General features: G+C 40.2%; 1 protein-coding gene across 2 annotated transcripts; it reads left to right on the top strand.

Annotated features, from left to right (window-relative positions):
* Positions 1-600: 600 nt before the first annotated feature.
* Positions 601-14,848, top strand: LOC125052463 (proton-coupled amino acid transporter-like protein pathetic). 2 transcript variants are annotated; one of them, XM_047653325.1, is made up of 9 exons: positions 606-907; positions 2,454-2,566; positions 3,618-3,762; positions 4,747-4,877; positions 5,463-5,698; positions 6,156-6,353; positions 12,879-12,984; positions 13,743-13,959; positions 14,545-14,848. In XM_047653325.1, exons 1-9 carry the CDS (start codon positions 887-889, stop codon positions 14,740-14,742), a joined length of 1,365 nt encoding a protein of 454 aa, XP_047509281.1. In that variant the 5' UTR covers positions 606-886; the 3' UTR covers positions 14,743-14,848. The 2 variants fall into 2 exon arrangements, with proteins under 2 accessions (XP_047509282.1, XP_047509281.1); XM_047653326.1 differs by lacking the exons at positions 5,463-5,698; positions 12,879-12,984; positions 13,743-13,959; positions 14,545-14,848 and having other exon boundaries at positions 601-907; positions 6,156-6,274.
* The last annotated feature ends 670 nt before the right edge of the window (positions 14,849-15,518 follow it).

The following is a 15,518-nucleotide window of genomic DNA, read 5'->3' as shown; positions in this document are numbered from 1 at the left end:
CGATCTATAGGCAGTAACTCATAATAAAACTCTGACACACACACTGTCACACTATATTATCTCGCCAATAATATTAAAAATAATTCAACTAAAGTTAATAACGTTAGAAGGTTTGATAAATAATTAAATCTTATAAGATTTAAATTAAAAGCCATAAAACACTTATATACATAGTAGATAACAGTCTGGTAATATCTACTTGCTTATTTATACAGGGTATAATATATAGCCCATATTTAAATATAGAAACCGTATTAAAAAATTTGTGCGTTCAAGTTCCATAGGCATTGCTTGCTTCACGCATATATTATTACAAAAGTGTCTTTATTTTACTAACCAACGAAGGTACGTGCTAGTAAAGGTATGTATAGAATGCCTGTAAATTCTACTTATAAGACACCATAAAAACCTTAACGTAAAAAAAAATAATAGTTTAAAAAAACTAGAACACACGCTTTTAAAGCACATCAAACTAAAAAGTGAAAAATAATTCCTTATTTAGGCTGAAAGGCTAGTTTTTTTTAAACTATTATTTATTTTTTAGTTAATTTTTTTCGGATTATTGCTTTGTCATCGATCTTTGACAGGTGCGCAAAGTTTGAATTAAATATGTCCGTTAAAAGTGGGTCAAAATCGAGTCCGAAGGAGTCGGTTACATACATACATACATACAGGTGAAGCTAATTAAAGCGTGTAATAAATGGGTATGATTAAATGGTTTAGTTAGAATGTACCACTTTCCTACAAATGAAATATAAAACATCCGCATGTATAACGTAGATATTATTCATTATTTACAGAAGACATACGCAAACAAAATTTGACGAGTATGTAGTATAATTAAAATGGATGTGGATCTTAGCAACAGTATCGCGTATTACATAAAATGGAGTTAAGTGAAAAACAGGTGCGTCAGACAAATATTATCTAAGTGTACTTCAATAAAAGTAAAAAAAATTGTATTGTATAATAATAAGTTTCTCTTTCGAGCTACTATTTCAGTAATTTACGTAGAGGTTGTTGAATTAATTATTTCTTATCAATATGACGTTGTATGTAATTATTTGGGGTCCTAGCGCTTTAAGGCTTTTTAAAGAAATTTCAAAAAGGTTAGTCGACATCACAGGAGACCGAAGATCTGGCAGCTACCTCGGACAAAGAATTAGTCTAGCTATTCAAAGGGGGGACGCTGCCAGTATCTTCGGAACCTTGCCTAAAGGGACTCCTTTTAATGATATATTTTAGTTTATGTAAGTTTAGTTATTTATTTCAATGTATATTATTTTATTATTAGTTTAATACAAACTGGTTATTAATATTATATTCTGTCTTAAAGTAATACACAATTCCAATTTAAATTTGGCCTTTGTCTACTAGTTAATATAAAACTGAAATTACGCAATCTGTCTCATTGAATAGAAGAGAAATACCAACATAGTCATAATAAATATAATAAAAAGAAAATTAAAACAAATTTAAAAAGTTTGGTCCCTGTGGTAGTGTACCTTTAATGCTGGCATTTTATTATTTTAATCGCTGTATTTCGAGACTTATTCGTTGAGCGAGGAAAGCACCAGATCTGGGGTCAACGGTACCAACTTAAATATTTAATTACTCCAAAGGGAACAAATTTAAAGTTGGAAACTGAAATTAGTTTTTCTTTTCTTATAATTAAGGTGTTTTAAAGAGTCTTTCTCAATCGAAACATATGCTGGTTGTTCGGCCTAATACCTGCAGCTGAGTTTCATCAGACGTCAAGGCAGAATACAAAATACCATCCGTATCACCTCAACATCCGTCGTTCCACAACTGAGCGTTTCTTAAGGAAATTTCTGCCCCACACCACCACTATGCGGGACCGGCTGCCCACTGAAGTATTTTGGAACTTATGGTCCTTCAAGAAAAGAGCGTACCATTTCTTATGAGGCCGGCAACGCACTTGCGAGCATTGACAATGTGAGTGTGGCGGTATCACTTAACATCAGATGAGCCTCCTGCCCGTTTGCCTCCTATTACATAAAAAATGCTAATAAGTATATTATATATTATAGCCTCTTTTCGGACATGACAGTATTTTTCCTTTATTTTTCGTTGTTCTTTTGTTCTAATTTTGCGTGTCCGTTTGCCAGGTGGCAAAGGCCTCCTCCAATCTTCTCCATTCTGGCCTTTTTATGGCCACTCTACCCCATGTTGTTCCCGCGACTTGTATAATGTCGTCGTCCCACCTTTTTTGTGGTCTACCTCTCTTTCTCTTTCCATCTCTTGGATACCATTGTGTGATTATTTTACTCCATTTGTCCTTTCTAATTATTGATAATAAGTGCAGGACTAAAAATACTACTTTAGTTTTTCATCCTACAAAAGCATATAACAATAGTTACTTTTAATATATTCATTGCGGTTGCTTATGATTGTCGGGAAAGTTTTCGAAATACACATTTTATATATTTCAGAGCAAGAACTATGTGGATCATGGTGATCCACCAGAATCAAAATATACCCACAGTAACAATGAGCAGAAAGAATATGACTTTGTTGCCAACCGACCTGTACGAAAACGAAATAAGTATATATTCTTTACATTAAATTAACTTAGCTTATATTTTTAATACCCAATTCTAACATCGATCCGTGGAGTAGTTAACGAACATGAATCTAGGAATACATCGGTTTCATTATCGAACGGGATTCCGCCTGTATCACCTCGACGTCCATCGTTCCACAACTAATCGTTTTTTAAAGGCAGTTTTTGCCGCGTACCACCACTATGGAACCAGCTGCCTACTAAAGTATTTCCGAACCAATTCGACTTAGGGTACTGCAAGAAACGAGCGTGCCGATTCTTAAAAGGCGTAGCTATCATTAGCTTACCACTTAACATAAGGTGTCCCGTTTTATTACAAAAAAAATATGTTTGATTCCCGACTATGGTATTATCGATAAAGGTGAACCTTCAAGAAGTTTTCAAATAATTATAAAAGTTTAGCTGAAGTTTGGCTAGACCATGAGCTTTAGCTTTTGAGTCACGGCATCACAAATGGATTGTGCTTACTCGTAATTTAACACATGCTTCTTCGGTAATGGAATAATTGTGAGAAAACTGGCACGTCTTATAAACAAAACTCCACGGTGTCTGCCTGGTTCATATGATTAACATGCGAAAAAATATTAAATACCAATTCAGGAATATGAAGTCAAGATGATTATAGTGTATTGTAACTGTATGTAATGTAACTTTAAAGTAAAAAAATTACTGAATCACCTATAAGTGATGTGTATGTGTTTTTATAACTATAAATAAACAAAAATCAGTGCCGCTTCAACCTTTTACGGTCTGGGCCTCAGATATCTATATCTGTTCCATGATCGTTTGTCATTCTAATAGGCAAGTAGGTGATCAGCCTCCTGTGTCGTCGACTTTTTGGGTCTAAGGCAAGCCGGTTTCTTCACGATGTTTTCCTTCACCGTTCGAGCAAATATTAAATGTGCACATAGAAACAAAGTCCATTGGTGAACAGCCGCGGCTCGAACCTACTACCTCAGACTGAGAGTCGCATGCTGGCGCACTGCTCGTTAATAACTATACTTTAATTTTTAAAATATTTTCTATATTACAGCCTCTTCGAAGCAGTAGGTCACTTTGTAAAAAGTTGTCTTGGAGGTGGAATTCTTGGTATCCACGAGGCATTCATGAAATGTGGACTTTGGACTGCTCTTTTTGTGTCTATTATCTTTGGAATCTACATCTCATATTGCTTACACGTAAGTATGTAGAAAATGATTTTGTTATCAACTTATACAGTAAAATGATATTGGTTGGATAGATGCAATATTATTAGCGTGTGAGCCAGGTAGTAGAAACCTTCAGTATTTGATTTACTTGCTGTACTCCGCGTTTTTTCAGTCGTATTGTATAATATATTATTTTTGATAAATAGGCTTTCCAATAATAAATAGTAAAAACTTTAATCATGACAGAAATAGGTTGTGACAAAGTTCATCTATCGTTAGTCCCCACACTAGGGAGTCCTTGTGTTGTGGGTAACTAGATAACAATTATTACGTGGTACATGTTTAAAACTGTTTTTTTAAGAAAAAGTAGTTTTAGTGTTACAACTTATCAAACAATTCGCACAAGACATTAAGTATGCGTGAATGTTTGAGTATGTGAGTGGGTGTGTGTGCGTATGTTTGAGAGTATAAAGGCCGATTTACATTATCGTAGTGTTTAGGAGAGTGCTTTAGTACAACTTGAAAGGCAAGTTCTTTAGCGTAGCGTTTACTAAAGCAAGTAGCGTTTACATGTTTCTACTAAAGTACTATCCTAAAGCACTCTCCTAAACACTAAGATAATGTAAATCGGCCCTAACTGAGAGTAGTTATAAGCCAGCGCTGCATCTATGTTAGTTTTTGGAACTTCAGTCATGCCAAAAGCCAATATTTTTTAAATCCAAATAATACTCGTAGTTTCTAAGCGCGTTTGTTTACAACTCTTTAGAGAGAGAGATGACATAATCATATTATATTGGCGTGTTGTTTATGTAAATAATATAGATATATATAGTCATAATATAATCCTGGGTTTAATTCTGTAAATGTATAATTATTTCTGGGCGATGTGCACTTACTGTTCTATGTCATAAAAATACAAAAGGTATACAGAAACGTGATTGGTTTCAAAAATGTTACTCAATATATATTTATAAAAATTGTATTGTATTTTTAGTTAGCTCTTTTAATTCACAGATGTTGGTAAGTGCGGCACAGAAGTTGTGTAAACAGTTGCACGTCCCTGAGATGTCATATCCAGACGTGGCAGAGGCTTCGCTTGAAGTCTGTCCTTTCCCCTCATTGAGGCGATATAGCAAATGGTTCAGGTACATAGTACACTATTTATTTAAACTAGAAATTACTAATTGTCAGTCATTCTTCGCTAGTCTTAGCTTTTCCTATGGCCAGTGTTAATAAAAATAATATTAAATCATTTCAAAATTGTTTTAACTGCCCTGCGATTCTGTAACTCACTTTTCGAACTCACACGCAGATAAACAATAAACTACAAGCTCTCACCTTTTCAGAATGCCAAATCATAAAATGACTGCTTCACGACTGATTTGAGAGCGACCGCCGTTGCGAAAACCGCTGTGTGAGTTCGAAAAGTGAGTTACAGAATCGCAGGGCTGTTTAGTGTTTATGCATAAGTAAGAACTTAAATTCCCAGATACTTCAATATTTAATTGTTTTAAAACAGAATTAATAATGGTATGAGAAAACAATATTGCACAATCATCTTTCTTAATTGATAAATCATTAAAATAATATTATACTATAATTAAAAAACGTTTACTAATTAATAACCGCATTAATTATATTGACGTTTAACGCCTAACAGACGGGTAGATTCGCCTAACAAGTGAAAGTTCGGTTGCAGGCCTTTTTTTAATAAACACCCTAAATTTCAGGTACGCAGTTGACCTAACAATTATCATAGACTTATTTGGAGCATCTTGCGTCTACCAGATAATGATAGCTAAAACTATTATGGAAGTTGTGGAAAATCGTGAAGGTTCTAATGAATTGGACCTGGGTAGATTACGGCTTTACATTTTGGCGTTGTTGATACCGATTTTAATACTTTGTATGATACGAAGTTTAAAATATTTGGCACCGTTTTCTATAATTGGGGATATATTTATTGGTAAGAGAAGACAATTATGTACAGAGTCAATTCAATACCAAATCTTACCAACAAAACGACGTTTATAATAAATTAGGTTTGTTTAACCTTTGCAAATGGGCAGGAGGCTCATCTGATGTTAAGTTTTACCGCCGCCCATGGACACTCAATGTCAGTGACTTAGTTACTGCGGGACCAGTATTCAACTATGTGGAACCAGCGGCCTACTGAAGTATTCCCGAACCAATTCGACTTCGGGTCATTCAAGAAAAAAGCGTACCAATTCTTATAAGGCCGGCAACGCACTCGCGAGCCCTCTGATATTGAGTAGCCATGGGCGGCGGAATTACTTAACATCCTGGACGTTTGCCTTCTGTTCTATAAAAAATCCTTTAAACTCTATACCATGTAATAAAATGAGGGTAAGATCGGGCCTTAGAGAGAACTTTAACATCTTTTAACATACTTAACATTACAGTGATTTGCGTGATTGCGACTGTTGTGTACGGTCTCAGATCGGCTCCCCCCATTTCCACGGTACCAGGATGGAAGGACGCCGTGGGTTTCTTTGAATTCTGTGGTATTGTTGTATTTAGTCTAGAAGCTATCGCGGTCATGTTACCAATAGAAAATAATATGAAAAATCCTAAACAGTATCCTGCTGTAATTGCATGTGGTAAGTATTGTTATTTTGTGTGTTTATGTGTGTGTGTTTTCGTATGTAATAAATGTTATGTTATGTCTATGTCTATCTTATGTAAGTGTAATTTTGTCGTTTATTAAATGAAGACTTATGTACGTAAGTCTAAAGCAGATCCATTGTGTAAAAATTAAATTCCTTAAAATATACATTTTTAATCAACTGGCCGTGTTACAACCTTTTGGTCTGGGCCTCAGATTTCTGTATCTGTTTCGTGGCATTCGTGGAAAAAGATGTTTATTTAGGAGGCAATGACCCGTTATTGTCCCTATCATTATTTTAAGGTTGGTTCTATTTAAGTTAAGTAGTCGCTTTGTCAGTTGCGGGTTTACTGCTGGCAGAGCCACTTTGGACTGTCTGCAGGCCGCACCATGCGACCATCGTTGTTGCTGGAGTTCAGCGGATCTCTGGCGGATCCAGGTTCGCACCAGCGAGAAGGGCAATGGAAGGAGCGGATACGGGCCAGCAGGCATCATTCCGGAGCCTCTTCTCGCAAGCTCGTCCGCAGCATCATTGCCGAGAGATCCACTGTGTCCCTTTATCCACTGTAAGGTAACCCTATTGGTTCGGGTTATAGCCTCCAGTGCTTCATGACACTCCAGTATTAGTTTGCTGTTGGTTTTTTTGTTTCCGAGCGCCATCAGCACGGATGCACTGTCGGATACGAATTTAATGCAAAAGTCATTAATCCCTAGCCGCTGCACGGCTCTGGCTGCTTCGGTTAAGGCGACACATTCACATTGAAAGATCGTGCTCTGTGTGCCCAAGGGTAGGTGTATGTTGATGTTGAGATCAAGAGAGAATATGCCAGCGCCTGAGCCAGACCCTGTTTTGGATCCATCTGTATATATACGTAGCTCATTCACGGTCGACCGGTCATGTTCCTCTTCTCTCAGTTGTATATGATATTTCCTGTTAAATATTAATTGGTTAGTGATTCTATCACAGGGCGCAGCAATAAGAGGTTGATACTCTGTTGCCCTGTTGAGAATCGCTGTGTGTGTACTGTAGTGATTTTTTCCCCATAGATCCAGTACCATAAGCCTGATAGCAGCCAGGGCTGCCTCCTGCTGTATGTGTAGGTCCAGGGGTAAGATCTGCAGGGCCATCTCCATTGCTGCGGTTGGTGTTGTTTTCATGCAACCGCTAGCAGCGGACAAAGCAAGCCTCTGGAAGCGTCCGAGTTTGGTAATTGCCGTTTGAAGTTCTGTTCTGGGCCACCAAACAAGGGCTCCATAGGCAAGCATTGGCCTAATTATGGCAGTGTATATCCATAATGTTATCTTAGGCGATAGGCCCCATTTCACGCCTAGCATCTTTTTGCATTGATAAAAGGCGATCGTTGCTTTGTTTAGTTTGTGTTCTAGATGTTTGTTCCAGAGCAGTTTACTGTCCAAAATCACACCTAGGTACTTGATTTCATTCTTGAGAATGAGTTCAGTGTTGAAGAGTTTCGGAAGTTTGTACGGTCCAAGAACTCTTCGGTTGGTAAAAAGTATTAGTTCTGTTTTTGATGGGTTGACAGATAACTCGTGCTCATTGCACCATCTCTCAATCACTTTGAAAGCTCGTCTCATGAGGTCGCATAAGGTGCTTTCAAAGTTCCCAGATATCAAGATTGCTATGTCATCAGCATATCCCACAGTGAAGAGATTGTCAGCGTTGAGTTTTGTGATTAGTTCATTAACCACAAGGTTCCACAGTAGCGGCGATAGAACACCTCCCTGCGGACATCCTCTGCTGACAATGCCTCGTGTTGTGGAGTTTACCGTGAACTGTATAGCTCGTTGTTTTAGCATGTTGTTTACCCATTCTATAAGGGTTGATGGTACTCCACATGACCTTAGTGCTCTGGTTATACTCGTGAAGTTTGTTTTGTCAAAAGCACCTTCGATGTCAATGAATGCACCAAGGGTTGACTGCTTTAACTTCAGGGAGTTGCCAATGCGAGACACGACGCTGTGGAGTGATGAGTCCGTTGATTTGCCCGAACTGTAGGCATGTTGATTAGGGTGTAGGAATTTGGATAGCGATACCCGGCTGCGTATCTCCAGGTCTCCCAGCCTCTCCATCGTTTTTAATAAAAATGAAGTAAGGCTAATAGGCCTGAAGGACTTCGCTTGGGTATAGTCCTCTTTACCCGGTTTTGGGATGAATATGATTTTTACTTCTCTCCATTTCAAGGGTATGTATCGGTGGGCTATACAGGCTCGGAAGACAGAGACAAGAAAGTCTACTATTAAGTTCCCACTCCATCTTAGTAGGCCTGGGAAGATGCCGTCCAAACCAGCCGCTTTGAATGGAAGGAAGGAGTTGATTGCTCACGTTACTTTTTCATTAGTGATTATTTTGTGAGCTACTTGCCAGTCTGAGCTGTCGGTGGCTCTCTCCGAGTATGGTTGCCAAGCCTGTTCGTTGGCAATTATGCAACCCGGAAAGTGTGTTGCCAGTAGTAGTTCACATGTTTCTGAATCAGTTTTTGTAAATGAATTGTCAGGTTTTTTAAGACAACCGATCGAGTGATTGGGCTCTCTGGAGAGGCATGATTTCACCCTGGTTGCCTGGTTGTTGGTTTCAATACTGGTGCAGAAGTGTCTCCAACACTCCAGCTTCCTAGTACGTAAAAGTTTTTTGAATCGCCTTCTCGCGACCGTGTACTTGTCCCAGTCGGTGGGTAACCGTGTGTTCACTGCTCTATTGAACAGCTTCCTGACCTTCCGTCGGTGTCTCTCCAGTTCGGGGCACCACCAGTTATGTCTCCCTCCCCATCTTGGTATGGTAAGGGGACACGACCGTTCATAGCTTGTCAGGAGTAGGGACGTTAGGTTGTTTACATGTTTGTCTATGTCTTGTATATTTATGGTGGTTGGTATCGATAGTTTGTCTACCTCGGAGCTGATAAGTCTATGAAATTTTACCAAATCGGTTCTCCGTGGTATACGTCTAGGTTGAGGTTTAGGTAGCTCCCCTTTGATTGCAAAGCGGATCCACCTATGATCAGAGCATGATAACTCGTTGGATACGTGCCAGTCCTGTATGTGATCTGACAGACCAGCAGTTACCATTGTTAAATCAATAATAGTTTGCGAACGCGCGTTGATAAAAGTTGGTTTTGAGCCATTGTTTGCCAAGATAAGGTTATTGCTAAGTATAAAATTAAGCATGTCCTCACCTCGAGTGTTGGTACTAGCGTTACCCCATAACGTGTGGTGCGCATTGGAGTCCGCCGCGATGATTAGCTCCAGTTTCTCCCTCTCACAGTAGTCAGCCAGAAGGCCGAGTTCTGGAGTGGGCACGTCCTCGTCACCTGGTAAGTAGGCGGACGCCAGGACGACGTCTGGTTGATTGTTTCTGTGTAACCTAATAGCTGTAAGGTTCCTTGAACAGAGTTCGTTTATTAGAAATGCTGGTACATGTTTAGGCAAGATTATGCAAGTTCTAGGGTTACTTACGGAGGTATCCAGTAAAAGTTTACCACCGGTGCTGCCCAGGCCACATATCTTGCCATTCCTGATCCACGGCTCTTGGATCGCGGCGATGGTCTTCGGATTGGTCTCCAGCAGTCTGCGTAGGGAAGCCGACGCTGTCTGACTGTGCTGGAGGTTAGCCTGGATGAGGTCAGTTCGGCGATGGGGAGGAGCGTAGACAGCTGTCGCTGAATTCACTCCCCCCGGTCTCCTGAAACAACTCATCATCCGAAGTTAGTTGCACCGGTGACGGTGGATGTGTAGCTACCTCCATAGGGGCGTGTGTCCCGGTGACCGAAGCCGCCCCCGTCAGAGACGTGGACGGCCCCGACCCCGACGACGCCACCCCCGATGTGCTGGTAGTTGTTGGTGGGGCGTTGGCCACCTGCGAGGGTTCATCTCTATCCAGGATGCGGATATAGATGTTCCCCATCAGGTAGTATAAACGCCGATTTCGCTCTTTGATTTTAGGGATCTCAAACTCTGGCACACGAAAGAAGAGGGACACGCCTGTCGGGTCCTGAGTTCTTCGTTCGTGTGTCAGGGTCCACGATCTGATGTTGAGGTGGCGGTTTTGCCTCGTGATCAGTTTCCTCAGTGTTTCCGTGTTGCCACTGTAGTCTGGTACATGTAGCAGACACGGAATCCTATTCGGAATCGCCGATTGAGGCCGAACCACCAGCCTGGTGTCAGGTACTGGATTTGTGATGACATCACAAGTCCCGGTCAGCCAACCCAGAGTGTAAGTGTCCTCGCACCAAGTTTTGAGGACACCATCCGAGAAATCGGCCTTACCCCGGAACCTGATGTCGTTGGGCTCGGTAGTTAGGGTAGCATCAAGATCCGCCAGGAGCTCGTCTTGAATTTTACCCTCGATTTGTAGGCGGATGTTATCCGCCTGTTCTTGTGTCATATCCACGAAGGGCTCAGTCATCACGGCAACACAAAGCTCGTTAGTTTTGTATGACGCTGCCGCTTCCGCGTAACTGGCCGAGGTCCCTGCCACCGTCTGAGGTTTGTTGGGTTTGACCCTTTTACTTTCCCCAGTCGGTGTTACGGTTTCCTCTGGCCGGTCGCGCTTCTGGCCCTTCGTGGCTTGGTTGGTTTTGGAACTCTTAAATCCCTTGCCGCACCCAGAGCAGCTAGGCACGGGCGCAGCAGTGGATCTTTTAGGCTTCGGTGTCCTTTTCCCGCCTCTCTCAACTGTGGTTACAGCGGGGGCAGTTCCAGGTTTCACAGGAGGCCTCGGAGCGCCGGTGACCAGCTTCTGCTGTTCCGGAGCCCTTATGGCTCTCCTGTGCCGTCGCCTTTTGGAGTTGCTTACGACCATTTTGAAAGTCGGCTCCTGTATTGCGGTCTTCAGGGCCGACATATCCATGGTCGTGGTTATTGCACTGGACGTGCCCACCGTCGCAGCCTCGGTCTGCCGCATCGCTCTTGCCGCGGAAGCCCCCCCTTCAGACGCAGACAGTGCTGTATCATCGTCCGGGGTTGCCATCTTTGGCTCGACCGACGCAGCCAACCTGGCCGCAGCAGTGGTCACATCCTTGTGCGGTTGTATAAGGGATTCCATCGGATTGGGCACGGGCCGGAGTGCAGCCCGGATTGGTGCAACCCCAGCCGCTGCCCTCTCCTTTGGGGTCCCGGACGCTGCCCGTGGGGGTGCATCCATGTGTGTGACAGGGGCATCAGAGTATCGCGCCACTGGTGACTTGCACCGCGACACGTCCAAAGACGCAACCCTGGGTTTGTTGGTGTTAGTGTTTGTTCTGTTAAGTTTGTTTGCCTCTTTATCCATGAGGTGATATGGTTTGAATTCACCTTTGGAGCTCTCCACCCGCCACGGAGCCCTCACGTCGGGGACGTCCCTTGCTCAGCAAGCGACGTCAGAGCTACTCCTCCGGTATAGAGCCGGCACGTAGGGAGGCAGACGCATCTGCACGCAGCAAGGAAGTACGGAGCTGTTCACGCCACGAGACTATGACGCAACTCACCCCGAGTCCCGTACCGCGCCGACGGCCCCCCCCCCACATCCCGACTCTCGCTCGGCAGCCCGCTTATGGGATGCCACAGCCGGTTGACCGTGGTTAGCTAAACCCCGGCCTCCCGTGTGAGGAGAAATCCAGACCAAAGAGGTGTGTTGTGTGCAGCGCACAACTGTTCCGGCGCACTACTCCACTCAACCCCCAGGATTCCTTCATCCTCCCGTACGGGTCCCCGCGCACGGCACAAACACGCGGGAGGTCATTTACTGTCCACCGTCCTTCCTGTTTGGACGATGAACTCGCAAGGACATGACCTCTCCATCCCTGCAATAGTTCGCTTGGCGGTTTTAGTTACGTCTAATACATAGGGTATTAGACCAAGAACAGGGTCGGCAACCTCGAGAAGGCTAGTCCACCAAACTTGCTTTGAGGGGATCATAGCGACTTGCGCTACCCCCAAAAGCCACGCCTCCCTACCCATCAGAAGGATGTGGTAGGGTCAAGGGTGGGTTTGCACCTATGCTACCATGCAAGCATGTCGTACTGGGAACCGTAGAAGCATAGACCCAAACCCCCCCCACATAGACAGATATAATTTTGCGCACATAGAAAGATTGCACGCCAGGGATTGAACCTACGACCTCAGGGATGTGATTTCAACGTTAAAGCCAGAATATTTTATGCATTATTCCTGTATTATAAAGACATTTAATAAATAATAATTAGTCCGAAAATGCTATTACGTTGATTCTTGGTTGCCCAAAATCAATACGTATACCTTGCATAATAAATAATAACTACAGTCAAAACCGTTTACTACGACATCGTTTAGGACAACATACCGGTTATATTGGGCAAAATCAAAGATCCCGGCTGAATTCTATTGTATTAGGTACTTAATAACGTCATCGGCTGTTACGACTATCGGTTTTTACGACCAAATATGTGTAGTCCCTTCGATGTCGTTATAACAGATTTTTAATGTATTTAATATTATAAAACTCATTCTATGAATGTAAACGAATAGCCATCAATATTTTTTCTTTTAGGTATGTTCACAGTGTTATTATTTCTATTAACAATTGGTTTCTTTGGGTATTGGGGCTTCGGTGAGAACTGCGTTACCCCAGTCACATTGAACTTCCCTAACGATATGTAAGTTATTTTTACGAATGTTTGTTCATTTTGACACAATGTTTTAATATTGAAGCAAAATACGGTAAGAATAAGTAATTTATTAAAAAAGACGATGTAAAACTATTTTCTATGACTTAAAAATAACGTTAAAATGAGTGTTATTTTTAACTGATAGTAAAGCAATCAAGAATGGAGAAATTTACGTAAAGGATACTTCTTTTTTTTCTTTTTATTTCTTTTATTTGTGCCAACTGGACACAAGGTACTTCGCCAGTATCGTGTAGATGGAGAAGGCACGAAGGAGATTGATCGGTGAAAATAATAATTTAAAAAAGTTGATTCGATTGTTAGTTTTAAGACAGCATAGACAACACAAATATGAGTAATAAAATTATTATATACCTACTATTTCCTATTTATGAATAATTTATATATATTTCACTTTAATTTTATTGCTTTCTATATATTTACATAAAAATCTACAATATGGATTATAACCCAAACATTAACAAACATTTAACACTTAAAGGGGGACTTTAGGGGGAAGAACGTCATAGATAGGATAGGATAGTTTGGGACAGTTAAACTTCTTTTTATTGCCAATGCCACGTTAGATCTACTTTTCCGGCGTTGACAGTGACCATGGGCGGCGGTACTAATGATCGGAAACCTCCTGCTCATTTTCCCCTGTTAAAAAAAACCTACCTCCTTATTAGCATTAAGCATACAATATTGCATATACTGTGAGATAACGATCGTTTCTCCTAAATCGACAGATTTCCTACAGTCATCAAAAGTCTAATCGGAGTCATGATTTTCCTTACATTTGCCCTCAACTTTTGGGTTCCTTTCAATCTGGTCTGGCACTACATATCAAAAAGGCATGACCCGAAGAAACATTGGATTTGGGAGAGAGTGTACAGAGCGATTTTCATTGTCTTAATAACTATAATTTCAATTATATTTCCTAATATTGGAAACTTTATGGGTTTGGTAAGTATTTTAATATTATAAGACAGATAGAAATAAGGTTATCTGAATTCTGTGGTGTCATTGTATTTAGTCTAGAAGCTATCGCGGTCATCTTACCAATAGAAAATAATATAAAAATCCTAAACAGTATCAGAAATAAGGTTCAAAATGGTGAGCATAATTGGAATGTCAGATATTAATATACAAAAACTAAACGAAAATCAGAACGTATTTATAAAATAGGTATAACAAACTTTATTTTTAAGTTATCTTTACGAAACGTCATCGAATGGAAATATATCCTAATGTTATGTGTAAAATACCATGGTAGGGTATAATTACATAATAAAAACCTATACCACCTGCCATAACCAAGGTAAAATCTCATCTTTTAACCCACTGAATGATATGGTATTTTATTTATATTTTGGGATTATTGCGACCTTTGGGCGTGGTCAATTGACGTTCCAGACAGTTCTATTTTTAAATTTACAATTGCTTCTGACATATTTTTTATTTTTGAACACGTTTCTATATAAATCAGGGTTAGGTCAAAAAATGTATTTGTAAATTGTTGTTTTATTTAATTTAATATTAACATTTCAGCTTGGGGCTTTTGCTCTATCAAACATGGGCTTCATATTCCCAGCCATAATAGATTTAGTAATTGTATGGGAGAGGCCAGGCCTAGGAAAATGGAGATGGCGTCTCTGGAGAAACATTGCTATAATATTTGTTGGAATACTTCTCTTCTTTGCTGGAACTTATTCTAATGTTAAAGGACTATTAAAAACCATATTATAGCTATTATGTATGTCCATAATTTACGTTCAATGAATTATAAGGAAGCCGTATAATTTTCTTTATATTTCAAAAATTTGTTTTTAATAAATATTGTACATAGCACTTATATATATATAGTTTTACTAGCTGACCCGGCAAACATTTGTTTTGCCATGTATATTATTTTAGTTTAATAAAAAAACAAAAATAATTTAAAAATAAGGGTTGATCGTAGAGGGGTGAAAATTAGGGTAAAATTAGGGTAGAAAAAAAATTTCTAAATATTTTTTTTTTTTGCGATGGACACCTCTTATCACTTAGGGTGTTGAAAGATAGATAGTAGCCGATTCTCAGACCTATTGAATATGCATATAAAATTTGTTAAAAATCGGTCGAGCCGTTTCGGAGGAGTATGGGAACGAACATTGTGACACGAGAATTTTATATATAAGATAAACACGAGAATTTTATATAGGTAAATCAATATTTATTGTAAGTGTTGGCCTAGTGGCTTAGGCGTGTAACTCTCAACCCCTAGAACGTGTCTTTGAAATACGCATGTGCACCAATGGATTTTTCTTTCTATGGCATCGCATACTGTCGCATTTTTTGAAAGCGAACATAAAAAGGAAACATGTTTTGGACCAAATCGACGACATGTGTCATTCACAGAAGTCTGATCATCTTCTGTATAAAGAAATAAACTGACTAGCACCTATGGATGATTATAAAAAAAACATGCTTTATACTAAAATAAGTAACTCAAAATTTTCAATAAATTCTATTATTTTAATTAA

This window comes from Pieris napi, chromosome 9 (genome assembly GCF_905475465.1).
Source record: "Pieris napi chromosome 9, ilPieNapi1.2, whole genome shotgun sequence".
NCBI classification, from domain to species: domain Eukaryota; kingdom Metazoa; phylum Arthropoda; class Insecta; order Lepidoptera; family Pieridae; genus Pieris; species Pieris napi.
The sequence above is the reverse complement of the archived record's forward strand: the minus strand, read 5'-3'. Positions and strand labels throughout refer to the sequence as shown.

Coding starts and splice junctions, on each gene's coding strand:
- LOC125052463 (XM_047653325.1), top strand. CDS start 887: ATGGAGTTAAGTGAAAAACAG. Junction 6,354..12,878: donor TCCTGCTGTAATTGCATGTG/GTAAGTATTGTT, acceptor TTTTTCTTTTAG/GTATGTTCACAGTGTTATTA. Junction 13,960..14,544: donor TTGGAAACTTTATGGGTTTG/GTAAGTATTTTA, acceptor TTAACATTTCAG/CTTGGGGCTTTTGCTCTATC.